Source organism: Oreochromis niloticus, linkage group LG10, assembly GCF_001858045.2.
Source record: "Oreochromis niloticus isolate F11D_XX linkage group LG10, O_niloticus_UMD_NMBU, whole genome shotgun sequence".
Lineage (NCBI taxonomy): Eukaryota > Metazoa > Chordata > Actinopteri > Cichliformes > Cichlidae > Oreochromis > Oreochromis niloticus.
Genome location: NC_031975.2, coordinates 1,170,677 through 1,198,668, shown reverse-complemented (window position 1 = coordinate 1,198,668; position 27,992 = coordinate 1,170,677). Strand labels below are relative to the sequence as shown.

Here is a 27,992-nt window from a genome sequence, read left to right as displayed (position 1 = left end):
TACAGCACGTCAATGCGGTAGTAGAGTAGAGCTCTGCTGTAGGTGAACGCTGGAGCGGTCTGTGTACAGACCGGTCCAACCGTTTCAAAACTCACGCCCAGTGGGCCGCAGGGGTTTTCAGGGGAGCCTAAGGTCGGCGAAACAAACATGGGCAACGCGGAGAGCGGCTGCGGCGGAGGCAGCGGCGACGAGGAAGACATAGAAACGGAGAGCCCCGGCTTCGCGGAAGACGGTCCGGCCTCTGCGACCGCTGGCGGCGGTGTTGGAGGCGGCGGCGGCTCTGGTTGTGGCAGGAGCGGAAGGGGATCGAATAACCTACCCGTGCCCACTGGTGGACCACCCAGCCCCGGGGTCCTCTTGGAGCAAGTGAAACTGAGAGAAGCGGCGGCTCGTATTAGCGACTCTGGAGTCGCCATTCACGAGTCCGTCCTGGCCGGGAATGAGGGTGTCCTGATGCGGTGGCTGGAGGACCGGTTAAACCGAGGAGAAGAGTCCGTTAATGTTGATCAATTTTGTGAGATGTTAGAGAGCAGAGATGCCCCGAGGGACGAGTGCGAAGAGGTATAAACCTGCTGTGGCCTTCCTCACGCTTCTAACGTCACATGTTATGGTTGGAGCCATCGCGTCTTCTCGTTTTTGGCCCAGGTTCGAGGCTAGTGTTTGATAACTTGTCGCCACGCCCATTCAGTGTTTGTAATCAATACGTAAATACGTAATTAAGTCTTTGGGCTGTCACGTGCTTTTATCATTGTCGGTCAACAAATCTAAATAGCATTGTAGTGATCGGAGAGGGGCTCCTGCACCGCTCGTGGGCTCTGTTATCAGGCTTTACCTGTGACAGGTGAGTTTGGCCAGTCACAGTTCTGTTGGGTAGTACCAGGTGGAGTACAGAGCTAACGGGACGATCTATCCTAGGCACAAAAGCAGCTCGGGGTCTCGCCTGGAAAAGAAGGGCTTCAATTCTATCAAACCACAACTCAGCTATGACTGATTTTTAGACTCATGTGCCGTTGAACTTGGACAGAAGGGAGAGTTTTCTAGCAGGTTTCCCCCCCTTGTTTTTGCCGTTTCTAGATTTCTAGAACTTGCAGTGGATCGGGTAAATGAGCTGACATAATGTCACCTGTTCTTGTGGGTTTTGTCACTAGGTTTTCCGCCTCGGTCACTTGTAGCAGACCACATTGTTTTGTTGTCTCTTGACTGGCTGTTTTTTAACCAGTGGTTGCAGATGACTGGTTGAACTAATGAATGTCAGTCTGTGCTCTTTGTCTGAGTAAATACTGACTATCAAAGCTGTGCTTTAAATAAGGAACGGGACAATGTTTCTTTCAGGAATCAAGCCACAGATTCCAAAAGCATAGCTACGTAACATCTTTTATACCATAAAACGTAGTCTGTATTAAGCAATAAAGATGCTTTCAGCTGAGTGGTCTTTACGTTAACAACAGTTGCTAGGCCATTTCTGTTTTAAGACGAATGTTCTTATAGATTTTTGCAACACTGTGAAAGTGAGGGACTAATTGTTGGTATAAAATACAGAGTCTTTGTCCTTCTCCACTGTCTCAGGCCTTTGGTCAGTTCGATGCGGAGGGGGATGGAGTGGTGGACATAGAGAGTATGCTGATTGCTCTGAAGAACTCCAATGGAGCTAATCTACAGGGAGAGCTGAGTAATGTGATAAGACAGCTTCAGGCCTGCTCGCTTACCCCAGGTACGATATGTGATTTGTTTACCCAGATAAACAAACTCGACCTTATTTGAATCAGTGCAGTCAGTGTGTGGCCAAAAAGTTAACCCATTCATTTTTCTTGTATTTTCCTTTCCACAGGTTTTGTGGACATATTCTCCAAGACCAAAGACCGATTAGGAGCACACGCCTCTAAAATTCTAAAGTTCTTACACAGGAATCGTATTCCCAGCAGTGCCATCCCTTTCCCAATTTTAGAGGGCTACAACAGTATCTGTACCATGAGGTCCAGTGTGGTGCAGGACTTCTTGGAATTCCTCTTGCAGAAGGAGAAAGGTGAGCACGAGAGTTGGCCAGTGCTTAAGGAATGTTTTCTTTAGTAATTTAAGGCTAAATGCACATCTAGCAGCACCACGCCTGTGGTGAGGCTGTCCTCATGTGAGTTTTTCTTTCAGATTTGGATATTCAGTACAGAGCAGAGCTGGACCGTGATCCGGATGTAGACATGGTCAAGGTCGTCACTCAGTGCTACAGCACAATAGAAGCTTCATCCAATGTTGCTGACATCTACAAGATGACAAATGGGGAAACGGCGTCTTTCTGGCAGTCCGACGGCAGCGCTCGCTCACACTGGATACGGTAAAATGCAGCTGAGTTTCTGATGTTTCTAAGCAAGTCTATTAACAGCTCTAAGGTGGAAACTCGTCTCCCTTTTCCCTTCCCAGACTAAAAATGAAACCAGATGTTGTTTTGAGACGTTTGGCCATTGCTGTGGCTTCTAATGACCACAGCTATATGCCTCAGCTAGTGTCAGTTGCTGTGGGGAAGAACCGGCGTTCTTTGCAGGAGATCAGAGACATCCGCATCCCGAGCAATGTCACGGGCTATGTAGCTCTCTTGGAGAATGCCAACATCACACACCCCTGTGAGTCACCATCTTTCTGCTTAGTGGAATGTTTACGTCTCTCACTGATGGTCACACTATCATCTGTCTGAACATAAAGCATGGTGTAGGCTTCATGTGAGCTTTGGTGGGGTCATACAGTTGTGCTTTCAAGTGCCTCCTTGTTGGTCCACATGCAGGCTTCCACAAGCTGAAGATCGAAGGGATCTAGTCCAAGAGAGAGTCTGTTTTTCACCTTAGAGGCCTATGTATGCTCCACATGGGCTCCTTTTTAATAATGACCTGTTCACTACATGTCCACACACACTTAAAAATCGTAGCTGTGCTTTGCATGTATTGAGGTCCGCATAGTTAAGTCATGTGTTTCACGTGTGCCTCCCTAATCAATATTTATTCTGCAGTATCTTCAACTGTGCTCTCTTTTCTTTCCTGTGGGATGTATCTGATTTTTCCGTTAACCACATAAACTTTTCACTAAATCCCAGACATCCAAATCAACATTAAGCGGTGCCTGAGTGATGGATGCGACACACGGATTCACGGCTTGAAGACGCTGGGTTATCAGATTACCAAGAATAAAGAGATGTCTGTTTCGGATGCTTCAGCCGTCTGGTACCTGTCTCTCCTCACCTCTTTGGTCACTGCGTCCATGGAGACAAACCCTGCACTTGCTCAGACCGTCCTTCAGAGCACACAGTAAGATGCAGAGCTCATTGCATGTTTGTATTGACTAGCATCACATTTGTAAGGTTCTTACTGATGCCGGTGGTTTCTTTTTTTTTTGATTCACCTCTAGAAAAGCCTTACGTCACATGCCGCCATTGTCCCTTACACCGTCATCCACAGAGTTCCCCAGGTTCTTTTCTGCAAACATCTTGGAGGAGGTGGATGGATTTCTCCTCAGGATAGCAGAGTAAGGGATTGTGGCACAGCCACCACACTGAGCTCACAATGCTGACGTCATCTCAGTAAAAGCAGGTGGAAACAAAAATACTGGTTAAAGTGAGGCAGCGACACACTTTGTTCCATTTGGTGCTCTGCAAATCTAATTCTGCTGACAGATGCAGACAAATATCGGAAATCATCATCATTGCTATAAGTTTTTTCTACTCTTAGATATTTATGTCGCTAAGATATCCCTAACATGGTCATCCATGCACACTGCTCTGACTGCGCACGTAGAAGTCCCACCTGTTCTGTTCTCAGTAGGCTGAAATGAGGAGGAACTAAAACAGCTTGTTTAAGGTAGAAACATCGACTTTATTAACTGTCAGGAAATTCAGTTTTTTTTAAATTCTGACAAATTTAAAACAATTTAATATCAGTTTGCATGTACGATCTTCAATGTGTCGAATTGTTGCTAGAACTACTTGATCCACTTGGGTTATACAGGAAGTACTTCTTAAGTTCAGCTAAGGTCAGGTGTGGCCTTTGAGCCCGCGGTGTATGAAGCTCTGCAGTCAGTTTAAACAACAACAAAGCAGGGACATGCTGCTGAGAGTGTCAGCATTGCATTAGAGCTTATATAAAAAATGAAAGTGTGCGCTGGCACGACAAGTTTGATTCAGCTGTTTGTGGAATCTTGGCAAAGTATTTGTTCTCCTGTGTGCAGCTGCTGTGTGAGTCCTGATGTAGAGCTGACCCTCCTGGCCTTCGCCCTGGCCAGAGGGAGTGTGGCAAAAGTCATTCAGGCCCTGTCCTGCATCAGTGATCATTTAGACACCAAGTACAAGGCCTCGTCACTCATCGTCTCTATGGCCTCGGTCCGGCTACGACTGCTGTATCGCAACGGTAACGTAAACGGCTCTTCTTTTCCTCTCCTTCATACGAGAACATTCAAATCTGAGAAAGTGCCCATTTCTGAGGAGGAGTTGCATTAGTGGGTTATTAGCAGTGGAAAATTGCTTCTTGTTTTACAAAGCTGCAGTGTGGTGATTATTGCCCTCCCGTCCTCCAGTGTAGTAACAAAGTTACAAAGTAATGGAACATGATCATATGATTAAGTGTGCTGTGATTGGACATTCTGGCTTTTTGCAGGGAAGCCGCTCCAGCTGCACTTACAGGCCTGTGATGTGAAGAGCAAAGATGAGAAATCAGGACCAGAGAACATGCTAACAGAGTACTCCACTGGAGATGGTACAACTGAGATCAATAACGACTGTTCTTAAGATTGAGTACAATATCAACATGACGTAAAGTGTTGCTGGATACTTTGTTCTTTGCAGGTTTTCTCACAGAAGCCGGCCGTTTGAAAGCCAGCGTAATTCTCTCGACAGAGGACCAGAGCAACTTCCAGGTCACTCAGATAAAGATCAAAGTGAGAAGGCCTATAATTTTACCATTACAGTGCAAAATACAATAACCTAGAGAGTGACGGAGGCTTACGGTGCTGCAGGTCTTACACTGTGTTTGTGTGACAAGGTGCGGAAAGGAGCCATTGGACCGAAATGTGGTTTAGTGTTTGCGTATAAGGAGGCCGATCCTTTCGATGCAGAGAAACACTTCAAAAGGTTTAAAAAGTATCACTCCTGGGACTACAAGGACTTCAAAGAGTTTGTACAAAGCAGGTAAGGATTTGCAGCTATTTTTAACTATTTATCTGTTCCTATATTTTAGTTTGAAATGCTCCTGTGATAAAAAGAAAAGATGCTGATCGTGCCACTGTCTCCCTAAAATGAACCATCCAGTCCTAAAAATGGGATAAACTTTAGTTATGGAGACCCCTCAGCAGTCTGTATGTGTGTGGGGCCCACCTCAGTGGTTTATACTGTGTATGGCTGACACACCATCCTGTCACCTGACCTGCAGTGCCAGGACTCCAGCGCAGAGTGAAGACGAGCCGATTGGCTGGTTTGAGCTGGAGGATGACTGGAATGATGTGGAGATCAAGCTGCAGCAGTGTCGTGTTGCCAAGGTACACACTACATCCAGTTAGTCAGTTCCCTTTCATCGTTAGTGAACGTTTAGTTAGTCTTTAATATTGTGTCGTCATTGTCAAGTCACACCACCTCTAATTGTTCCGGTCTTCACAGTTCCTGATGGTGAAATTCCTGTGCACCAGGCAGGACAACGCCGAGCGCCTTGGTGTGCAGTCCCTCAGCTTCAGTGGCTACTTGTGCCCTGGGACAGAGAGGCTCGCAGACCTGGATGACCTCAGTCCAAAAGGAGAGAGCTTTGACAGTGATGCTGTTACCGGCCTTTGTCTGCTAAAGAAGACCCTCTTCTTCATACAGCAGCTTACACGAGACATGGTACCTACTTATTAGATAAAAAATACCCCATATTATCCCCCAAATTTGGAAATGACTGTGTTACAGCAGCCAAAACATGAAAAAAGACTTGCACTATATTAAAATGTAAAGAAAAAAAGCATCACAGGATGAAACGGCTCAGAAGAGTTTAAAAAAAGTTTTAGTTTAGTTTAATAGTTTAATAAATAATACAAAGAAAGAAGACTCAAGCTTAAATCTAAAATGAATGCAGGTTTGAGGTTTGAGGTGATTTCCTGCATCTGACACAGATTTTAAAGAGAGCGTCCTGCTGTGTGTCCTGTAAGTGTTGCAGCATCCAGTCAGCGCTGCCACAGACGAGCTCTGTTAGCTGATGGACCAAAGAGTGTGCTGATTCAACAGCAGTGATGAGTTACTGTGGAGAGTTATACAGCTAGCAGTTCAATGTTCAGGCCGTGTAAATGTTCCCTCGGTGATGGTTCAGTCATAGCTAGTGCACGCTATGCACCTTAAATGTCCTGAAACCAGACACGGTCACACTGTGGTTTGGAAACGTGTGAGTGTGGCAATAACTCCACTCACGAGGCTCCCACTGGGTTAGGGTAAACTCGACCTCAGTAAACTCAACTCGCGTGTTTTCCAAACACCTACATTTCCCACGAGGATCTGCTCCATCACTAAACCCTGTCATTTCCTGCTGGCTCCTCTGGGATTAGAGGCCTCGCTCTGGGCAGTAGACCTGTGAGCACAATCAGCTGGTGACGAGTCTCCATTAGCAGGAGTTAGCAGAGCTGTAAAGACTGACTTACACAACAAAGGCAGCTGCATTTGCTTGAATCATAGCGAGCAAGAAAAATCAACTTTATCGGTGTCAAAAATTATTCAGATAAAAAAAAGAAAACTCCTGTGGGAGGCTGCCGCGCAGCATGGTGCAGGGACCGTATGGTGAACGCAGTCGTCACTGGGCCACATTAAGATATAGTTTGAATACTATTAAGACCGTTATTAATCTGGAGAGGACACTCCTGCCTTTAAGATGAAGAAATGCTACAAGAAAGCATGAGAAAAATGTAACATTATGATCCTGTACTGTTCCAAAGTACTAATTCACTCTGTTTACTGTCAACATGAGACAGTGCGCCCCCTTATGGCCATTCAGAGTCATTGCAACACATTTTACTGTACTGCTGAGAGATGAAGGGATGTTTCCTGTCTCTTTATTACTGATCTGATGGTCCTGTGTGTTTGTGTGTACAGGATGCCTCTCACTGCAAGCAGAAGTATCTGTTGGAATTCAGCGGGCTCAGCCTGAGCCTCTTCTGGAACTTCTACAGCAAACTCAGGGAGATGTGAGTAAAGCTCTTCTCACTGCCGTGTCTTGCACTTGCTGTTAGAATTACTAGAATGATAATTCCCACTGAGTTAGTCAGTGGGAGTCCATGCCTGCTGCAAGTTAGCATGTTTCTTTCTTCCAGTGAGGGAGAGGAGGTGATGAAGAGCAGAGTTCTCCTCCTCCAGTTGATGCAGAACTGTTTCCCCATGCTGCCCACCCCCCTGGAGCCCCGGGGCAAAGAGGAGAGCAAAGTGCCAGATGAAGCTGGCGCAGCAGCTCGTCCATCCATGTCCAGCAGCAAAGATGACCTCAGTGACCCTATGAGGGCTGTGTGGGAGCTCTACACTCACCTCTGTCACAGTAAGGAGCCGTCGCTCTCACAGAGCTCAGAATCCTGCATTTCTGTGGAGAGAGTCCATGACAGCAGGGACTAGTTATAGCAGGTTTGTAAGCATCAGAGAAATCCAGTGTAACAATCCTGTTTGTGGTTTTTGCTTTAGTTGTGGACAGTCCGGAAGGTGAGACATCCGTGGAAAAAGCTTTGCACACAGAAGCGGTGAAGGCTGTTCTTCATGGAGCGGCTGTTTTCTTCCCTGATAAACATGTCAGGCGAGACAAACTCTTTCACATGATGGTGAGTTTGTAAATGTTATTATGCAGCAGCAGCAGGAGCGTAATGATTCTCATAATGTTTATTTTTGTGTTTTTCCAGAAAAACATTACAGAGGAGGATCAGCCAGAGTCGGTGAAGGTTACCTTTGAATCCCTTTGTAATTACTTCAGGTAAGAGCTGTACGAACACGTCATCATATGGTCCTGTACACTCGGGCATCCCGAGGAGTCGGTGACATCTGTGCTTTCTCTGCAGCGATCAGGATCCAAGTGGCCTTCTGCTGCTCCCTCCTAAAGGAGCTCCCTCAGACTTTGACATCAGCCCAATACTCTCAGTCATGGAGACGCTGCTCCTGGTCGCCACCAGAGAGGTAAGCCAGCTTCTCACAGGTGGACATTGAACGTTTCTTTTGTCTTTCTAAAGTTCGTTTCTCCTCGTGTCTTCTGTCCTTCAGTGTGAGGTCATGATGGTGGATGAGAATAGCGGAGCCAGCAGATCGGTTCTGCTGTCGTTGTTCTGGGCTCTGCAGGGCAGTCTGCTCTCCTGGTGCTACCTGCAGCTCAAAGGAGGAGCATCCACGGCCATTGCAATGGAGCTGGCCAGAGACATCCTGCTAAAATGTGAGATGCATTATTCCTGATGACATACGTGATTGTCAGGGGTCATGTGTTTATCAGAGCATGCAGAGCACGCTCGAACGATGTGTGACTAAGCTGTATGATGATTTGTTTTCAATAGATGTGGATCAGTTCTTGGAAAGTGTGAAGTCTATCCTTGGCTCACTGTTGGAGAGATACACTGGAGCTCAGATTACTGAAAAATTAGGCAGCTCTATCATAGCCACAGTCTTCAGACAACTGGTAATGCTGTCTTGTGTTATGTACTGTAATTGGCTTCATAGACACATCTAGAATAGAGCGTTGTGAATAATTGGTTTGGGTCCTGGCAGATGATCTTCCTCTTGGAGCTGTGCCCCTTGGACATCCCCCACAGCATGCTGCTGAAAAGCTTCTCCTCGCTCGTTGAGCTGCTCAGAAGCCTGTCAAGTGACACCGGAGACATCTTTTCTAAGGTCAGTCCACTTTGACCGCTAACACTTCTGTTGCCTCCATCCCATCGTAAGGGGTGCGAATGAAGCGGGTATCATGGACACCGGTATTTGGGAAATGGGGGTCCAGAAGGACCAGTCTAATTAGTGGTGAAAAAGTATTTAAAACCATAAGAAAGGCAAATCACATGTGTTTTTGTGGGGAAGAAAGGCAGTGTTTCTTTCTGAAGTGCGTAACAGAGGTACTTTGTGCATTGACAAACATTAATCGAACTGCTTATCAGTCCAGTTACTTCTGGCCTTCAGAAAACGGGCCTATATAAACGTATTATGTCTAAAAGTGGCTGCATTTCCTATGAAATAATACTTCTACAAGTGTAACCAGTTGAAATGATGCTGAAAGTCTGCATTCAGCCTCATTTTGATGTGTTTGATTTGATCCACTGTGTGGTGTTCAGAGTTACACAAACAGTGCAGCAGTCCAGAAACTTGGATCTTATTGTAACCTGTCACTATAAGGTGGATCAAGAGAACTGGCACCAACCCCAGCAGCCAGTGGTGTTAAGGACCTGGAACATGGAGTCCCCGCACAACTACGAGAACAGCCGCCACGAGACGAGCATCTTCGCCTGCCCCGGCACGACATCGTTTGAGGTGGAGTTTGATGAACGGTGTGAAACAGAGAAGAGGTGACGTGTTTATGTTTATTTGTTTGTTTTTGAAATCCTTTGTGGGGATTTTATCCTGTTAACTGTGCTCACAATATTTGCAGATACGACTACTTAGAATTCACAGATTCCAGAGGGGGGAAGGTCCGCTACGACATGAAGGTCGGAACTGAGAAGTGGCCAAAGGTAGGCAAAGGAAAATCACAGGCCGGTCTTCAGATATGTCACTGATATTTACGAATGTGTCCTTGTGTGTTTGCTCCTTTAGAAAGTGACCTTTGACACCGGTCCCCAGCTGCAGTTCCTCTTCCACTCTGACAGCAGCAACAACGAGTGGGGCTATAAGTTCACTGTAACAGCCCTGGGTTTACCAGACATCACCATTTCTTGGATGTCAGATCTGCAGCTGCTGGTGGCTCGTCTGATGGGTCGCCTTGCATCCAGAACGCTCGCGTTGAAATCTCCACACGGTGAGACTGTTTTCATGAGGTTGGCCTCAGTCAGAGTTTATCAGAGCAGAAAAGAAACCAGTGTGAGGCACTAGCATTATTGTGTATTATTGTGGGTTACTGTCTCCAGAGGTTCGCAGCGTAAAGGAACTTCCATCAGGGAAAATGTCCCATGTTCAGTCTTCACCTTTATGGAAACCCATCCTGAGACATGGGCTGTGTGAAAAAAGGGAGGCGAACCGAACAAAAACAATCACAGACCAGGTGAAAAACACTACCTCAGTGTGTACGAGCACCGTGCACCGGATGTTGCTGTTGCATTACTCGGTGACCTCGACTGGAAGATGCTCTAATAGTGTTTTTCTTTTTCTGTGTGGTAGGCGAGCACATGGACTCCGGATGAGTTGATGGGCTTCCTGGAGGACTTTGCTCGCTGGAACCCTTCACAGGAGCTAACAGACGCTAGAACAGAGCTGATGAGGACCCTCGTGCAGGCTTGCAGGAAACAGACGATGAGGAACGAGATCACCACTGGGTCAAAGATAGACCAAGCTGTGAATGCCATGTGGGCAGCCATGGTGTACCACACACCGGCCCTCAACCTTGCACTTCTTAGCTATGGTAACCAGCGATCACTACAGCTGTGTTTTGTTATTAATCTACTTCTGTCTGAATGATTTTCTCCCGTCTGTGTTTTTGTGCTAGTAGTTAATCCGGACTGTAAATCCAGTCTGAGTGAAGAGTTTGTGCAGGTGTATTCACTAGCAGACAGCATCAGAACGTGGATGGTGAGTGTAACACACGGGACATCTCTCTGTTGGCTTTGTGCTTTTCATGTTTCTCACCTGTTACTCTGCTGGGATCTATTTCCTGTTAGCTGGAGATGAAGCAGAGATATCTGGTTGGCAAAATGAACATTCATGACGAGAGGGAAGGTGGTCCTGATGAGGTTACCATGGAGACACTGGGTGAGTGCTTCTTCCTTTTTAATGTCATGTCTTGATTTTTATTTGGCTTTTTCCTGACATTTTAACTCTTTCCTCTCTTCTCCAGCTGAGATGTGCATCGAGAAAAGCCTCTTGTTGTTCCGATTTGCTCCTTGCGGAGTTCCATGCCAAGGCAGCGACGCTTCCAAAGCCACAGAGAGCAGCAGTGCTCTGCTGTTCCGATCAAGTTCTATTTCAGAAGGGGACTTCCAAGCCAGCTCATCTCTGGGACCTCAGGCTGCAGGGTCTGAGGAAAGCTGTGAGTCCAGGTCTGGACAGAGTCAGTCGTCCAGTACTCACATTGCAAACTCATCCTCATGTGGCCACAGCAGGCGAACCCATCGAGACTCGACAGAGAGTCTCTCCCCCCAGCCTGGGGAGCCAGCCTCCCCCTCTGCTTACAACCGCAAAGCTCCGTTCAGTCGGGCGCGCCTGCGTCTCCTGTCCTGTCGCTCTATAGAAGAGCCTCGCATGACTCCCTCAGTCAAAGATCGCTACCCGATGCTCAAACACATCCTAAACTTCATAAAGGACCAGGCTCTCACAACAGTAAGGTGAGAAACTGCTAATCTCCTGTTTGATAACGCATAATGAGACTTGCATCCAGGGTTAAGTCCTTGTTCTTCTTCCTGCAGCATTCTGCAGACGCTGTCTCTGAACAAAGCGCAGGCCCTGAGTGTGTGCAAGGTGCTGGAGATGGTTCAGCAGTGCTTCCGTTCCATGGGACAGCCACACCTGTTCCAACCCCCCTGCATCCTGTTCCTACAGGAGCTGCTGGCATGCCAGAAAGACTTTACCTGGTAAATCTCAGTTTTTCAGTTTTAATTCATTTACAAATGAACCTCCATAAAACCGGAGCAATCAGAATAAGGTCACAGAATACAATGCTGCACGCATGCTGGTCCTAGTGGGATAGTAGGTCTTAGCTTTCCATAATGGGAAAAAAATAAATGAATGGATTCATCCCTTTAAACCTTAACCTAATTTACCCTCTAAACCAGGGGTGTCCAACTCCAGGCCTCGAGGGCCGGTGTCCTGCAGGTTTTAGATGTGTCCTTGATCCAACACAGCTGATTCAAATGGCTCAATGACCTCCTCAAGTTCTCCAGAGGCCTGGTAATGAACTAATCATGTGATTCAGGTGTGTTGACCCAGGGTGAGATCTAAAACCTGCAGGACACCGGCCCTCGAGGCCTGGAGTTGGACACTCCCAGTTTAAACACTAATCCGGTTTAAAGGGTTAAACTCTGCAGATTGCAGCAAAGCAAGCAAAGTCTCGCCAGACCCCAGAAGGAGTGTCCCAAAATGTGATGCCATGAAACAGCACTTTAGCTTGGTTCTCACGTCTTTTTGGAGATTATTCACTGATGTCAGTTTGGTGTTTTGCTGACTGACTGCACAGAAACGACATTTTCTTTGTGTTTTCCAGTTATTTCTCTCAGCTGTCAGACAGTGGTCAAAAGCTGGGAGAGGAAGTGAGGCGCTCCTACCATCAGCTGGTGCTCATGCTTGTGGAGGCGGTACAGGGCTTCAGCAGCCTCAATGAGAAGTGAGCGCTTTCCTCTAACCCGTCGTGATTTTGTGAATTTAGATTTGTTTCCATTAATAAGCAAGTGCAGGAAGTCTTGTTGTGAAAGTGCGTGCACGGTAACCTGATCGCGATCACTGCCCCGCAGAGCGTTTCTGCCGGCCCTGTCGTGTGTGCAGACCTGCTTGTTGCACCTCCTGGACATGAACTGGGAGGCGCACGATCTTCCTTTCTTCCTGAGCATCAACCTTCCTGACCTCCTCCTCAGCATGTCTCAGGAGAACATCAGCGTCCATGACACTGCCATCAGGTAATCTCAGTGCTCGTCTAAATGTACGTAAAGCTGCTAAAGAAGTTTTACTCAGTTTTCACAAACTGCTTTTTGCTTTCTAACTCTGCTTTATTCATGAAGTTTCTTCTGTGGTTTAACTTCATCTGCAGTCAGTGGACAGAGGAGGACGAGATTGCAGACTACAAGAAGAACCAGGAGTGGATGGATGAGTGTATGGACGGGATGTTTGAGAAGTGGTATGACAAAATTGATGAAGAGGAATCGATGGAGGACAGGAGAAAGGTAGACGACAGTCCATGAACGTTTCATTAGCAGTGTTAACAGCCAGAGTCGCCTCAAAGCTGGCTTTTCTCTTCTCCATATTCTTCCCTTTGCATTTACAAAAACCTGCAGATTCGTGCTGCAGCCTACACATATGTACCTGCATGCTCCGTCATTTTAAAAACTCTATGTGCTCCGTCCACAGATGCACATGTTCATTGCCCGCTATTGTGACCTGCTCAACGTCGTGATCTCTTGCGATGGCTGTGAGAGGATGGCGCCTTGGCACCGCTACCGCTGTCTGCAGTGCATGGACATGGACCTCTGCAAGACCTGCTTCCTTAGTGAGTGCATGCATGACACCGATGATCAGAGGACCTTCCCGTAGTCGTAGTTATACTCACTCTGGATGCATGTATATGTTCATCAGGTGGTGCCAAGCCTGAAGGCCACGAGGACGATCATGAGATGGTAAACATGGAATATGCCTGCGATCATTGCCAGGGGCTTATTGTAGGCAGCAGGATCAACTGCAATGTGTGTGAAGACTTTGACCTGTGCTTCGGTTGTTACAACGCAAAGAAGTATCCTGACAGGTAACGCGCGTCAAGTCACATTTAATGTTGAGCTTCGCCTCTTTAGTTCTCCTTTTATTAAATGGTTATCGTCCCATCACCAGCCACCTGCCCACCCATCGCATCACCGTGTACCCCATGGTGACCATACGGATCAGCGATCGCCACCGTCTCATCCAGCCCTACATACACAACTACTCTTGGCTGCTGTTTGCTGCTTTGGCCCTGTACACGTCAGAGCTGAGCAGCGAGAAGCAAACGGATGGAGACAGTTTGGACAGCGACACTCTGAAGGTGGCCAAAGCCCTGCAGACCCACTGCTCCCAGCTCATCACTGACTGCTTGCTCAAAGGACAGACTGGCAAAGGTAAGTTCACAGCAGTGTAGCATTTGCATAATTTTACGTTGCACAGACTGGTTATTAACATGTAATACTCTTTTTTTTCTTCTGTGCTCTGCATAGGTTTCCGTTCCTCTGCTTTGCTTGCTCTGCTGTCCACCAATGATTCTGCTTCTGACAGCGAGCTGTGTCCAGTCTCTCCCGAGTCCTCTCAAGAGCTCAGCACAGCCACGGACACCTCCTCGCTCCCTGGTAGCACAGCAGCAGTCTGCTCTCCTTCATCTCCTAAGCACAAGGTGGGGAATGCAACTCATGTTCAAAGATAATGTGACGTCCTCATATTTGGGTCTCGCCAATTTACAGAAAAAGATGCAGAAACATGTAAAGTGTAAAAGTCAGCCTGTCCTCTCACAAACAGGATAAACCGTCAGATGAGAAAAAGGCAGAGGAGGCGAGCTCTCCTCCTGCTGCTCATCCAGAGTTGTCGCTCCCTCCGAGCAGTGGGTCGGGGGACAAAAAGAAGCTGGTCACTCAAGACACCCTAGACTCTGCCAGGCTCAGCCAGACCCCGTCTGTGTCCAGCGAAGACCCCCTCTCTCCTGTGGTCCGACGTGAGTGCTGAGAGTGCTTTCACCCAGATGCTTGGCCTGATTCAGCTCTATTTATTTATTTATTTACTCTTCTTTGCTTCAAATTGTGGACCAGGAGCAGTCAACTCGCCAACATCTGATGTTGTCAAGGAAACAGACGATAGGCTGCCCCCAGTTCCCCTTCAGGGGCACGTGTTCTCCGAGTGCTCAAGAGAGAGGATCCTGGGACTGCTGGCAGCCATGCTACCTCCAGCCAAACCAGTAAATGACAAAAATCATTTTGTGGGGTTAAAACATTAAGATAGAAGATCCAGCTCGCACACAGCTCTCATGTCTGTGCAATAAATATGGACTTACAGCTACAAGGCAGGCTAATCCGCTATCAGCCGTTTAGCTTGGCTTAGGCCGAGGGTGGGCCCGTTTTACACTGTGGGGCCAACAGCAGACTCTCAGGGAAACTCCAGTTTCTGTCAGTGTGAAGAAGCTGAATTACACATTTAAACAATGAGAAATGTTTGGAGTAGGGGACAAACAGCTAGCCTTGATGGACGGCACCTCGTTGACAGTATAAATGATTTTGTACATGTTTCTAAAGGTTCGTTAGTCCTGTGATTGCACTGACATATTCTCCTCTTATCCTAACATGTGCGTTGTCTTCCTGTCAGGGCTGTTCCCTGTGTCTGCCCAGTCTGAGCTCCATGCTGCCACAGCTTTTTAAGGCAGTCATTTCCAATGCTGGCTCTCTGAACGAGACCTACCACCTCACCTTAGGCCTCCTGGGTCAGCTGCTGCTCCGGATCCCTCCGATGGAGGCTGACAGTGCTGTGACAGAGGCTCTGGCTGACAAGTATGAGTTGCTGATACAAGGAGAGATGTCCTGTTTAGACATCCAGGGCTGGAAGACCATACAGCTGCTTTTCAGCCTGGGCGCCGTCTGTTTAGACAGGTAAGACGTCCAACCCAGTGCCAGACCTATCACAATGCCACCTGTTGCAGACGAGCCAGGACGATGTCTCTGCTGTAAATAATCTGATCACACTTATATAGGACAAAGTTGTCTCTGTGTGAAAGATTTTAAATTAAACAATCATGTGATTGAAGTGCAGATCAGCTTTAATTCAAACGCTTTAACAAAATACTGCATAAACTGTTTGTTATACATTATCCCCCATTTTCAGAGGCTCGATAGTAGTTGGGCAAAATAACATCATTTCAAATAGGACTGTTTTTAATTTAATAAAATCCTTTTTATTAACTCCGTGGATATCAGCGATTGTTGAGACGCTCTGACAGACCTGCAGCTGCCCTCAGATGCTTTTAGTTTGTGAGTCTTTCTGTCTTCAGCTTCCTCTTCAGTAACTGAAAAGCTTTTGGGTTCAGTTTAAGCATCTGACAAAAGCTCTAATCTTTGCCATGAGAAACTCTCGGCTCTGAGTCATTAAGTGTTGCAGCATTTGGCTGAATCTGAGCAGAGACTATTGGTCTACAACTTCATCCTGCTGCTTCTATCAGCAGTTACATTTTGCTATACTTTGCATGCTTTTTTTATATATTTGTTTTCTGACAGAGTCAAATCAGATGTTTTGCTCTTGAGCAGGCTCAGCAGCGTTTCCTAAGAGGAGTGCCGTCTAAAGTTTCCTCATGTGCATTAACAATAAATGTAGTAATGCTGTGTATCAACAGTTACACACTATAATGAACAACTTTATAGAACTGTACTTGTTCACAGATGTTGGCAAAGTGCAGATCAGCTGTTTTGGAAAAACAAACACTTTTCATCCATAACAAAAACACCAACAGCAAATTAAGTGTACAACTGCTATTTATGGCCTCCTCACAACAATGATACGAAAAAACAAACTGGGCCTATATGACATGTTTGTTAATGCAGGGATACACATGTTAATGTGGTCTCTGGTCTCCCACTCAGAGTGTCCACATTCAGACCTGAGGACACTCGTAATGTGACAGGAGATCAGCCCACACAGATATGTAGAGCCAAATACTGTCAATAAGGCCTGTGCAGTGTTTTTGAGACAGTTAAACTTGGCAGGTGGTGATGTGTACCGTGGCCCGGTATTTATTTCTTAATGCACCTTCTCAGGTAATGCGCTGCGTGTCGAGCCACATCTTGGCGTGCCAGCTGTGGCTCGAGTGCCCAGGGTTGATGATGCTCTGGAGCATAGCTGCTTTTCAGTCATTTGTCATTTGTTTGTACATCCTACACAGTTAATGCAGAATCCCCTGAATTAAAGCCTTCGATCGCAGATTGGTCCACTGCGGTGCTTTATAGAGGGAAACTACAAAGTTATGGACCTAACTGCAGAGGCGGTGCCAGCTTTTTTGTTTGTTTGTGTTTTTCCCTGTTGTTGTTTTTTGTGGATGTGTAAACAGTTGTTTGGATGTTTGTTTGGTTGCAGTCGCATTGGCTTGGACTGGGCGTGCACGGTGGCAGACATTTTGCACAGTCTCAATGCTTGCCCCGAGTGGTGCACAATCATCGCCGCCTTCACCGACCATTGCGTTCAGCAGCTGCCGCAGACTCTGAAGCGCACCAACCTTTTCACACTGCTGGTGCTCGTGGGCTTCCCCGAGGTGGGTAGAAGACAGTTGATGCTGTGGAGCCTGAAACCTTACTCTGACTCTGTGAAGCCTATTGTGACGTGTGTGTGTGTGTGTGTGTGCGCGTGTGTGTGTGTGTGCGCGCCAGGTGCTGTGCGTGGGCACCCAGACGGTGTTTATCGACAACGCCAATGAAAAGCACAACATGATCTTGCTGAAACACTTCACAGAAAAGAACCATGCTGCAGTGGTGGACGTTAAAACGCGCAAGAGGAAAACAGGTTAGCACAGTAGCTTCTGGACAGCACTGCGTATGATGAGAATCATCTTTGGATTAATCTTCTGTGTGTTGGCTTTCATAGTGAAGGACTACCAACTCATCCAGTCTCAGGATTCTTGCACAGTCGGTCTGCCGGGGCAGCCAGAGGGCCAAGGCTGCCCAAAGACGCTGCTTAGTCGCTACTTGGGCAATTTCACCTCCATTATTAGCCACCTATTGCAGACAAGCCAGGACAACGGCTCTTCTGATGCTGTGGAGGCTTCCTGGGTCCTGTCTTTGGCTCTTAAAGGCCTCTATAACATACTCAAGGTACTCCAACCATATCCCGCCTTCCACGTTGGACAGCTTTTTATCAACAAGCTACCCCTGACCTGTTTAACATGGTCAGAAAAACTTGGCATCACGCAGCACGATTCCTTTTCATGTCATGTTGTTTTTTTGTTAAGAAGCATGGAGTGGAGCACGCACATGAAGCCATCCAGGAGTCAGGCCTGACCCAGCTGCTGGTGAGGAAGTGCAGTAAGGGGACCGGCTTCAGCAAGCTGTGGCTGCTGCGCGACCTGGAGATTCTCTCCATCATGCTGTACTCCTCAAAGAGGGAGATCCATTCCATGGCCCAGGACCCAGAGCGAGAGCAACGAGAGCAGGACAAGGAGCACGACTCGGACCACTCCAGCTGCTGTGCTGACGACACGGATGTCAATAAGCCCGACCCGTTGGAGGGTCTCGATGAGGAGACAAAGATTTGCTTCCAAGTGAGTTGTGCTGCAAACACGTGCAGCCGAACCTGGGGTGAAAGAAAACTCTAATGTCTTTTTTTCCTTCCAAATGCAGATCACCCACGATGCCTTAAACGCCCCTTTGCCCATTCTGCGAGCTATGTATGAGCTGCAGATGAAGAGGACCGACTCGTTCTTCCTGGAGGTCCAGAAGAGGTGAGGATGAAGAGTAGATTTACTTTGTCTTTGTGATTCATGGTAGAAGATCAAAACATTAAAATCTAAAACTTGGTGTGATGTTGTACTTTTTTCAGATTTGATGGAGAAGAGATAAAAACGGATGAGACGATCCGTACGCTGGCCCAGAAGTGGCAATCCAGCAGGCGGCCTCGGTCTGAGGAGCGGAACACCAAGGCTGTGGACACTGACATGATTGTGGTGTCTTGTATGGTGGGTTGTTCCAAAAATGCTCTAAAACAGACAGTTTTTCAGTCAACAATGTTACAAGTCGATGTTTTAAATGATAATGTTCTTGATTGTCCTCGCAGTCTAAACCGAGTCACTGTGAAAAGGCCACAGAGGAGATAAACGTCGTAGCCCAGAAGCTCATCACCAACTCAGAGAGCGACCTTCAGCTCAGCTATGCCAAACAGAGACGCACCAAAAGCTCCGCTCTGCTGCACAAAGAGCTGGATGTGCGCAGCAACCGAGCCGTTCGTCAGTACCTGGTGAAGGTCAACCAGGCCATCGCCACGCTGTATGCTCGCCACGTGCTGGCGTCGTTGCTGGCCGACTGGCCCACAGACGCGCCGATGAGCGAGGAGGCCCTGGAGCTGAACGGGGCTTCGCACATGGCTTACATCTTGGACATGCTGATGCAGCTGGAGGAGCGGCCGTCGTGGGAGAAGGTGAGACGGGAGGCAGAAGTGAGCAAAAGTAGTGTGCGAGTACACGATGGGCTGAAGCCGCTTTGTTTGCTTTTCCAATCAGATTCTTCAGAGGGTGCTGAAGGGTTGCAGCCAGAGCATGCTTTGCAGTCTGTCTCTCACTGCTTGCCAGTTCATGGAGGAGCCTGGCATGGCAGTGCAGGTCAGAGAGTCCAAACACCCGTATGATAACAACACCAACTTTGAGGTGAGTCGGTTGTTGTTGCCGTTTAAAGACGCTGCTGTCCACGAAATGTCACGTGTTGCTTCAGACGTGTACTTTACTGAACCTCTGATGCTGAACTTCACAAAGACCTGTGCAGTTACTGTGTTTGTATTAATAACACGGCAACTTTGTCATGCCCGTCTGTTCTGCCCTCAGGACAAGGTGCACATCCCTGGCGCCATCTACCTGTCTGTAAAATTCGATTCCCGCTGCTACACAGAGGAAGGCTGCGACGAGCTCATCATGTCCAGCAGCAGCGATTTTGTCCAAGATGTTCACAACTTCAGCGGGTCTCCGCAGAAGTGGTCCGATTTTGAAATCCCTGGTGAGGACCGTTTGTGTGTGTTTGCATTTGAGATCATGTGACTGTTCTTCATATTTGCATCTTTGGCTTTGTCTCAGGTGATACCCTGTACTACAGATTCATGTCAGACATGAGCAACACAGAGTGGGGCTACAAGTTCACCGTAACAGGGGGACACAGGGGCCGTTTTCAGACAGGTGCCTTCCTCCTTCTGTTGGGCTTCAGATTCGCTTTGCAGCCTTTTTATTGAACATTAACATCAGCTTCATCAACTCTTCTTTGCTCGCTCATCAGGTTTTGAGATACTGAAGCAAATGTTAGCTGATGACCAAGTGCTCAGCCAACTGCTACTAGCCGACATCTGGGAGTGGCAAGTGGGCGTGGCCTGTCGACAGACTGGAAACCAGCGACTGAGAGCCATTCACCTGTTGCTGCGTCTGCTGCAGTGTCAGTCCCAGACGTAGGTCGAGCCTCCTTCTTTTTTCTGTAAATCCGTCCATAACAGTCACACTCCCACCTGGATGCAGCCGTGCCGTCTACCTCTCATCTTTAGCTCACCATTATGTCCTGGTGCAGGAGTGCACCTCCACACAGCATTTGCATAGAAGCCTTCATACATGCTCTTGTAATCATGATGGAAATTAGGTAAAGTATGTGTTTAGGAATTTTCATATGTGCAAACTGACCCAGCAACCTTCAGGTCACGATGAGGGAATTCATAGAAGTTGGTGTGTAGACGGGCAGCAAATCCATCTTTAGGAGTGAAATCATCCGTTTAGCGTCCTAGAAAATCTCTTTAAAGGGTTTTCTGCGTGCCCAGGTCGTGCGTTTGAGTTGAGAGCTATATCAGCGGTCCCCAACCACCGAGCCATGGACTGGTTGGTACCAGTCCATGGCTCGGTGGTCTGTGAGTCATTTGGTACCAGGTCGCGATAGTTGAGGCTCGAGTGTGAAATGTATTATTTTCAGGATTTTTATCATTATTTTTTATCATTAACTCGGTTTCCCTGGGTCTTTTCCTGTGTGTTATGAATAAATCTTCTTTTTTTGGTACCAGTACTGGTTTTATTTTGTTGTATTTATCCGCGACACCTTAAAGGCCGGTCCATGAAAATATTGTCAGACATAAACCGGTCCGTGGTGCAAAAAAGACTGGGGGCCGCTGAACTAGATGACCTCATGACGACAGACTCGTAAGATGATGAACAGGTGAAAAGTTTGAGAGTTAATGATGTGATATTAGCATTTTGCACCGTCCTACATGCAGCTTTTCATCCTGCTGTTGATGTGTTGTTGCTGCAGAGCCTGCACGCTGACGCTGCTGCGACCTCTGTGGCAGCTCTTCATGTCTATGGAGAACAGCCTGAGCCAGGATCCCACCAGCATCACGGTGCTGCTGCCTCTTCACAGAGCCCTCACTGAACTCTTCTTTATCGCAGAGGCCCGTGCAATCGTGAGTAATGCATCAACACACACGTCTGGTTTGCTATCCTCGTGGGGACATCCCATTGACATAATGCTTTCCCTTACCATCTATAATGAATGCCTAATCCTAACCATGACACTAAAACCACAGTGTGAAAAATGCCTTCAGCCCTGTGGGGACCTGAATTTGGTCCCCCCCAAGATGGGAACACACACACACACACACACACACACACACACACACACACACACACACACACTTCTTACCCCTTACTGACTGGCAGAACGGCCACAGCTGATCATCTAAAAAACCTTTTTATTCATGTTTTTGTCGGTTTTGAAATATGAAACATTCCAACGAGACAGATATGTTTAATATGAAAAGAGCATTTACTCAGAGCATTAGCTCCTCTCCGTGTGTCTGCCTCTCTGTAAGATGAGCATGTTTATCGCGCACCTGTTCTGCGCTGGGCTCGTGGCCAAAGCCGTGCCATCTGTTAGACAGCGGCGTGCTGCACGGGCTCCCTGCAGACTTGCTGGGAGAGGAAGAGATGCTGTTCACTGTGATGCTTGTGGATTCTCGCTCTCTTTCTCCGTCTCAGTTGTTTTGAATTATTAATTAAGAGAAGTCTCGAGATTGTGAGCACACCATCAGCCAGGAGTTTCCCATCTGTCGATGCAGTGGAAGCAGGCAGGGCCAGAAAAGCAGGACCTCTCCTGCAGCCTTCCCAGTGAGGCCCGAGGCTTCTATCTGATAATAAAATGACATCACTTAAATCGTCTTACAGGATGGAGTCTCTGCTGCACCCGCTGGATGCTGTCACGTGTAAGAGAGGGAATGACGAGCCAAGGTTCTGCAGTATTTCTGAACAAGCACCAGGGGGCGGTAGTGGCACTCAGTACATTTGCCAGGGATGCCCCTCATGAATACTGCAGTTAGCATAACAACACATGATGGTGTGTAACGCGTTCTGTAAAGCAGCACTGCAGACACACTTCGGTTATACAAACACGTATGATGCAGATTTTCTTAAGAGTTAAGTGAGAGCTGTGTGCCGTCACGAAGTAGTTGTTGTTGTTTACGCCGGGCCAAGTTCTCCAATTAATTTGAAGTAACATTTATTTTCCTGATGGGTGTGAAATGGCTCTGTAGTTTTAACACAACACCACACACAGCTGTCGAAGTAAGGGTGGGCTGAGATGTGCTTGGTCCGGGATTATTGGAAGAAAATTCTGAAATGATGCCTGTGAGTGTGGTTGTAAACTGGATTAAACCGGTGACAAATGGGCAGCAAAGCATTTAGATTACATCCAGCCAAAACTGGGAATGCTGGTGTCCACCGTGGCTAACATACAGGGGACAGTCGCTTCCTAAAACTCCGCCCATTCTACAGTGAAACATGAATACTGGAAAATCATCAGCTGCAAGCATCTGTGATCATCCTCAGAAAGATATGACTAAAGTTGGCTGTCAGCTCTGACTGCAGTGATGATGCACGGCCATATTGACCAGCGCCATGGTGACAAAATGTTTAAGTCATATGAAGCTAACGAGCAGCTCGGCACATCATCGAGTCCTCTGTGGCTGCATTAGCTTTGAGCATCTACGCAGCTTATTAGAGGGCTTTAGCGGCCGCCGTGCTTCATGTTCGGGCTTCTCATTCTCTGAATGTACGTGAAGTTCATGGTCAGCTCCTCTGAGATTCAATTAAGTCGCTGCCTAAGAAGGGAAAGTTCTATTTAGGAATCCAAACTGTAAGTCGTGCACCACTGACTGTACAAATGGTCCTGGGTTGCTCCTGCAGCGTAAACACTTTGGATGAATGGTGGAGCCGAGCTCTGGACTGTGTTTCCACTGCTGTAAAAGCTCAATTTGGCCAGTCTCAGTCCATTTAGCCTCTGTGTAGTCTTATCTGTGTTTTCCAAATCCCTGTGCTTATGTAAGCCCAAGGTACATCTCTCTCATAGAGCCAAGTGGAAGCACTCGTTTAGTTTGTTTATAATTTTCAATGACTTTTCCAACATTCCACGCTTCAGTTTGATGCTGAGATGGAGGTGAGGAGAGGTCAGGGAACCAGGCCTCATTTATAACAGAGTGCCTCTTTTATGTAACCTGCTGCTCTGTTTCAGGAAGTTACTTCTTTATCTGGTTTTATTCATGCTTCTTGCATGCATGCATCAAACTAAACGCTGGAATGGTGCAAACGATGCATTACCAATTTACCTGCATTGGACGTGTCTTCCAGGCTCAGGGCGTCCTCCAGGAGTACCTGTTAGCCATGACCACTGATGAGCAGCTCCTCAACCACACCGCGATGGTAAGGCTTCCTCTCTCTTTTTGTCTTTGCATAGTAACGTATCCCTAAATTCAAAGCATTGCACTCAGCGGATGGTAGTAGCTCAGAGAAGTTGCTCGTGCACCTTAAAGTGTTATGCAACTCTTTCTTAACCACGCAGTCCCACTGATTGAACGCTCTTGAGTTGCTGTGAGTCAGCTCGCGCCTGGAGTCTCTTTTGCTAGTGAATCACAGAGCTGTTGACACCTAGCAGATCCCTCTGCACCCCCTCCCCTTGTTTTGAATGTGTGTGGGCTGTGCTCAGGACTAATGTATTTGGTAATTACAGTCCATTAGCATGTGTGGCAGAGCGAGCCACAGTGTCCTCTGTACTCAGGACCACGCAATATAGCAGAGGAGCCCAAAGGCAGTTAGGAGGAGCCGAGGATGCAGCATGAAAAGCACACTGTGGGTGGTTCTGCTGAGTGGTTACCTAATACCTGTCAGGGTGAAAACAAAACCGTAGGTGACACAATAGTCCAAACTGTTACGATAACAATGGATGTTTAGGGCAAATCAGCTGATGTCCCAAACGCTCCGAAACCACTGAGAACGGCTTCGCTCGCCGTCTTGTCTTCACAGCTTAAAGTAATGCACAGGGCTGCCCATGGCTTACTGATCACTTAGTTAAACAGTGTGTGTGTTTTTGATATGGAGCCCGTGAGCACGGTGACAGCCGAATCAGCGAGTGCTATGAGACGGAGCATTCCCTGGAGCTGAACTGCAGTTGGTGGCTGAGAGGAGATTGGTGGGAGGAGGACGCAATTAAATGAAACATTGTTAAAAAATTATTGTAGAGCCGCAAGATGGAAAGAGCAGAATGCAGCTTCATCATTAATCCTCCAGTGGATATATCTGGTCTCCTCTGTGAGGAGATAAAAGAGACGAGTGTTTGATTAAATTAAGGCTGCATCCGCCGTGGTTGCATGGTTTATATTAACCATTAATGAAATGAGCAGGTATAATGTGAAAAAAGGGACTGAAGTGATGAATTCTCTCTCATCCAACGGCCACCCTCAGCTCATTGATTTGGCTGCTCACTAGTTAGCTGTGTGCTAACAGTTCCTCTTCATCCACCCGGCTGACATGACACTAGCTGCGCTTAGATAATTGAAAATGTGCAATTTATAGCTTCAAGGAAACGATGGTGTGGTTAGCACTGGGACAAATGGGTATAACTTGATACAGGACATGTTTTAATGCTCTGGAAAGCTTCAAATGAACTGTGAAGGCGACAGCAAACCAGCACAAGTCGGCCATACTGGGTGTAATGTGTCCTTTCATTTGGTGCATGCCTGCAGCCTGGCTGCTGCAGTCGAGGAGCTGCAGACTCTTAAATATCAAAATGGAAAACTGAACTGGGAGAAAACAAATGTAAATGGTCTAAATGGTTTTTAGGCAACACTAAATACTTCTGCACTGCACAGCAGAGCAGCTCTTAACATGTTTGTCAGTGTCACACACCCTCCCGCAGGTCCCCAGGAGGGCTGCAAAAGTGCATCCAACATGAAAATCTCTTTTAAATAAAATATGTGAATCAATCTGCTGTGACAGCCCCGGTGAATAAGGGAGATGTAAAAGTGTAAATTCTGTTTGAAACACTGATGTTTTCTTGGAGTAGAAGCTGCATCAGCCCACGATACAACAGAGCATGTTTACTTTTCATAGTTGCATAATTCCTACACACCTACTGACAGATCATATGTGCAAATGTGCAGAAATTAGAGTGACGCACGTGACAGACTGAATGGGACGTCTTTGTTTTTTATCGTGGAAGTGGGGGTTTTTTTCTGGCCCCGCTGCCATTAGTGGACTCGACAAAGGAAAACTACACCACGCTCTGAGCAGCTGTCATGGTGGACAGGTAACAGGACGCGGCTAATAAGGGACAACGTTTAATAAAACATAAATAAAAGGCGGCACTGTCTGTTAAACTGCCACAGCACAGACGTTGAGAAGTCATTGCATCGTTAGCTTTACAAAGTCATCCTTAATATTAACATCCACACTCCCTCGAGCCTGATTCTGTCGGAGGGTTCTTCCTCTTAAATGGGAGTTTTTCCTCCCTACTGTCGCCAAGCGCCTGTTCACAGGGGGTCGTCTGAGTGTCGGGACGTTTCTTTGCTGTAATGTGATGCTGTATAAATGAAATTGAAGTGTCAGTGCTGAGTATTTCTTTGTACCTGCAGCTTTTTCCTGATGTACTTTTGCTTCCTGTGTAGGCACTGAAGAACATTGCTGCCATCAGCCTGGCCATCAATTACCCCAATAAATCTACGAAGCTACTCAACATGTCCCCGTGAGAGGACCCGAGGGAAGAAGGAGAATAACTTGAAGGGGACACGTCCTGACTCTGCTTGTTTACTTTGAACAGGCACAGAGATTCGGAGGAGAACCTTGGCTTACCATCTACTGCTTTTCTTCTAGCAGGACCCCCTCTTACTCTTCAGACGGTAGCTCGCAGTGCAGCACTGTGGACATGAGTGTGGAGGGGACTCGAACAGCACTTTCCACACTTACAATCCTTTTTGCCTTAGGGGACTCGGTTATATCAGCATGTGCATTCACTGAAACCGGAACAATTGTAGGGTGTATCTATTATTTTTTTGACTTGAAGAATCTGTGCTAAATGACATCAAGTGTGCCAAATTTGCAGCCTTCCAGGGGAAGTATTATTCCTAATTTTCCTGCCTTTCCCCTCCCTTCTAACTCTGGGTTGCGTAAGCACTTTTCAGACACGGGATAGCTGACATTGCTGGCTTCATCAGTCCCTCCCATTGGTGGTTTCTACATTAATGTTCCTCACGCTTGCATTTTGCCACACCCACGACAGCGACAGCATAATAATTCCACATGTGCAGAAGACCTGTAGACCTGTTGTTAGTATTGCACACAGGGAAATGTAACCACACCTTAGTGCTGTCATTGTCACTGAGCAGGATGTCTCTCTCTCAGTCTGAGAGCGCTACAGGGTGTGACTGAGACTCCGCCCCTCACAGGGAAGCAGTGAGACCCACGTTATTATTGTTGAGGGCATTCTCTAAAAAGACAAAGTGCTGGTGTTGTGCAGGCACGCCCTTTAATGAGACGCCACACGTTTAGACTCGAGCTGCAACCTTTAGGTAAATATTACAGATCTGGGGTGTTTTTGCCACTTTCACAGTGAAATGGCCTCGGCTGCACACTGAGACACGACGACAAGCCGTTCAGATACGGCCTTCAGTTGATCGTGGTGAAAACGGGTCACCTTGGCGACTTGCGTCTCCGTGGACACGAGGAGCATCCTAAAAATACTGTCCGGGACATTCGAGTCTCATTAGTCACCACAGAGAGAAAGTAATGACCTACTAGCTAATCCCTCTCATCCTTCCTTGCCTCCTCCTCCTTTACTTTTCACCCTCTGTGCTTCCTTTCTTCTTCCTTTTTTTCACGATTCTCATTGAACGGTGGAATCGACGTGTCACAATAAATATGCTAAACATCGATCTGACCTGTGTATAAAGGGAACGAAGGCACACTGCAGAACTGGTGTCAGTTTGCAGCACAGACTCACAGTAGCCGTGGTGTCAGCACAGGACGGGGATGAGTCGACAGCACAGGGGAAATCTGACACCGTTTCACTGCTTTATGAAAAACTACGATGATGTCGAATGATATTCTTGGACGTGAACAACACAAAGTTTTACTGAGAAGCGCCCGATCCCTCAAAGGCCTCGACTTTTATCGCTGACCCTGTGACACATAATGAAGTGAATCTGACTGACTGTAAAATAGACAGTAACACATCGGTGAGAGTTCCTCACGTTCATTCAGTGTGACGCTTCCTAAACGTGTCGTCTAACCCTCTCGTCTCATCGTGCGCACGTGGCCACGTCACACTTCGAGTCTTGCATGTCGATAAATCTAAAGACAGATTGATTTCCAATCATTATTGAATAAATGCGGTTTTCTGTTTTGAGTTGTAGGAAGGCGTGGTAGTTTTATACCAAAGAAACTCAGTCGTGAACGTCTGTGAGAGCTCCTGGCAGAGTTCGTTGTGTTTCTCACATATCGCACCTCCACCTGCGAGGAGCAGAGGAAACCTTTTAGACATCGCTTCGTCTTTTTTGTTTGTGTCTCTTTTATTTTTTCATCTTTTAATTCTGAAGTGGCCCCACGTGGACTACTTGGTGGTTTTGTTCACACAAACATCAACCACAGTTAGGAAAGGCCAAGATGTGCCCTCCGCTGGGCTTCTACAACGCCTCACCGATCTACTATGTGCCTATGGTTAAACTGAAGCAATCATAATTTAACTCGTGTTACCGAAGTTCTTATTAATTATATTTTAAAAGAGAAATATATTGTTTAATTTGAGGGGTTTTTGTAACTTTTTACTTTTAACGTTGCTTTTCTTTTCACGCTGATATTTGAGGCTGACTAATCTGAATGTACATATCTGTGAATATTAATTGCACAGGAGGAAAAAAACAGACTTTGATATCAACCCCTTACAAATAAACATTACCGGCACTAACACTGACACTCGGATTCTGGTTTTGTATGCATGGCACACCGAAGGTAAAACTAAAGTACTGCTTGGGTTGAAATGTGATCCATTTCTAATAAAAGATAGAAATGACTTAAATTTGGCGCCTGCTGTCATCTTTCTGTAGGATCAGCGGTGAGCGTGTGTGCTGCGGTAAATAAAGGTTTGATCGCTCGTCCAGC

At 47.0% G+C, this 27,992-nt stretch overlaps 1 protein-coding gene across 3 annotated transcripts; it reads left to right on the top strand.

Moving 5' to 3' along the window:
- The first annotated feature begins 4 nt into the window (after positions 1 to 4).
- On the top strand, positions 5 to 27,909 carry zzef1 (zinc finger, ZZ-type with EF hand domain 1). Of its 3 annotated transcripts, none has more exons than XM_019363890.2 (54): positions 5 to 561; positions 1,567 to 1,711; positions 1,829 to 2,023; positions 2,143 to 2,326; positions 2,413 to 2,612; positions 3,077 to 3,287; positions 3,388 to 3,504; positions 4,204 to 4,382; positions 4,629 to 4,727; positions 4,817 to 4,908; positions 5,013 to 5,158; positions 5,400 to 5,505; positions 5,624 to 5,842; positions 7,079 to 7,170; positions 7,297 to 7,514; positions 7,655 to 7,788; positions 7,867 to 7,937; positions 8,023 to 8,137; positions 8,222 to 8,387; positions 8,506 to 8,627; positions 8,717 to 8,839; positions 9,335 to 9,504; positions 9,588 to 9,669; positions 9,752 to 9,953; positions 10,063 to 10,196; positions 10,313 to 10,553; positions 10,641 to 10,720; positions 10,810 to 10,900; positions 10,986 to 11,472; positions 11,554 to 11,718; positions 12,348 to 12,467; positions 12,595 to 12,756; positions 12,888 to 13,020; positions 13,205 to 13,343; positions 13,430 to 13,595; positions 13,679 to 13,941; positions 14,038 to 14,210; positions 14,333 to 14,525; positions 14,620 to 14,765; positions 15,170 to 15,450; positions 16,925 to 17,099; positions 17,215 to 17,347; positions 17,429 to 17,655; positions 17,793 to 18,101; positions 18,181 to 18,281; positions 18,380 to 18,515; positions 18,614 to 18,973; positions 19,056 to 19,199; positions 19,374 to 19,542; positions 19,620 to 19,718; positions 19,816 to 19,981; positions 20,824 to 20,974; positions 23,193 to 23,264; positions 25,505 to 27,909. In XM_019363890.2, the coding sequence occupies exons 1-54, from the start codon at positions 148 to 150 to the stop codon at positions 25,583 to 25,585; spliced, it is 9,099 nt and encodes a 3,032-aa protein (XP_019219435.1). In that variant the 5' UTR covers positions 5 to 147; the 3' UTR covers positions 25,586 to 27,909. The 3 variants fall into 3 exon arrangements, with proteins under 3 accessions (XP_019219435.1, XP_019219436.1, XP_005463074.1); XM_019363891.2 differs by having other exon boundaries at positions 10,638 to 10,720; positions 17,796 to 18,101; XM_005463017.3 differs by having other exon boundaries at positions 10,638 to 10,720.
- The last annotated feature ends 83 nt before the right edge of the window (positions 27,910 to 27,992 follow it).

Coding starts and splice junctions, on each gene's coding strand:
- zzef1 (XM_005463017.3), top strand. CDS start 148: ATGGGCAACGCGGAGAGCGGCTGCGGCGGAGGCAGCGGCGACGAGGAA. Junction 10,721..10,809: donor ACAGCATCAGAACGTGGATG/GTGAGTGTAACA, acceptor ATTTCCTGTTAG/CTGGAGATGAAGCAGAGATA. Junction 12,757..12,887: donor GTCCATGACACTGCCATCAG/GTAATCTCAGTG, acceptor CTTCATCTGCAG/TCAGTGGACAGAGGAGGACG.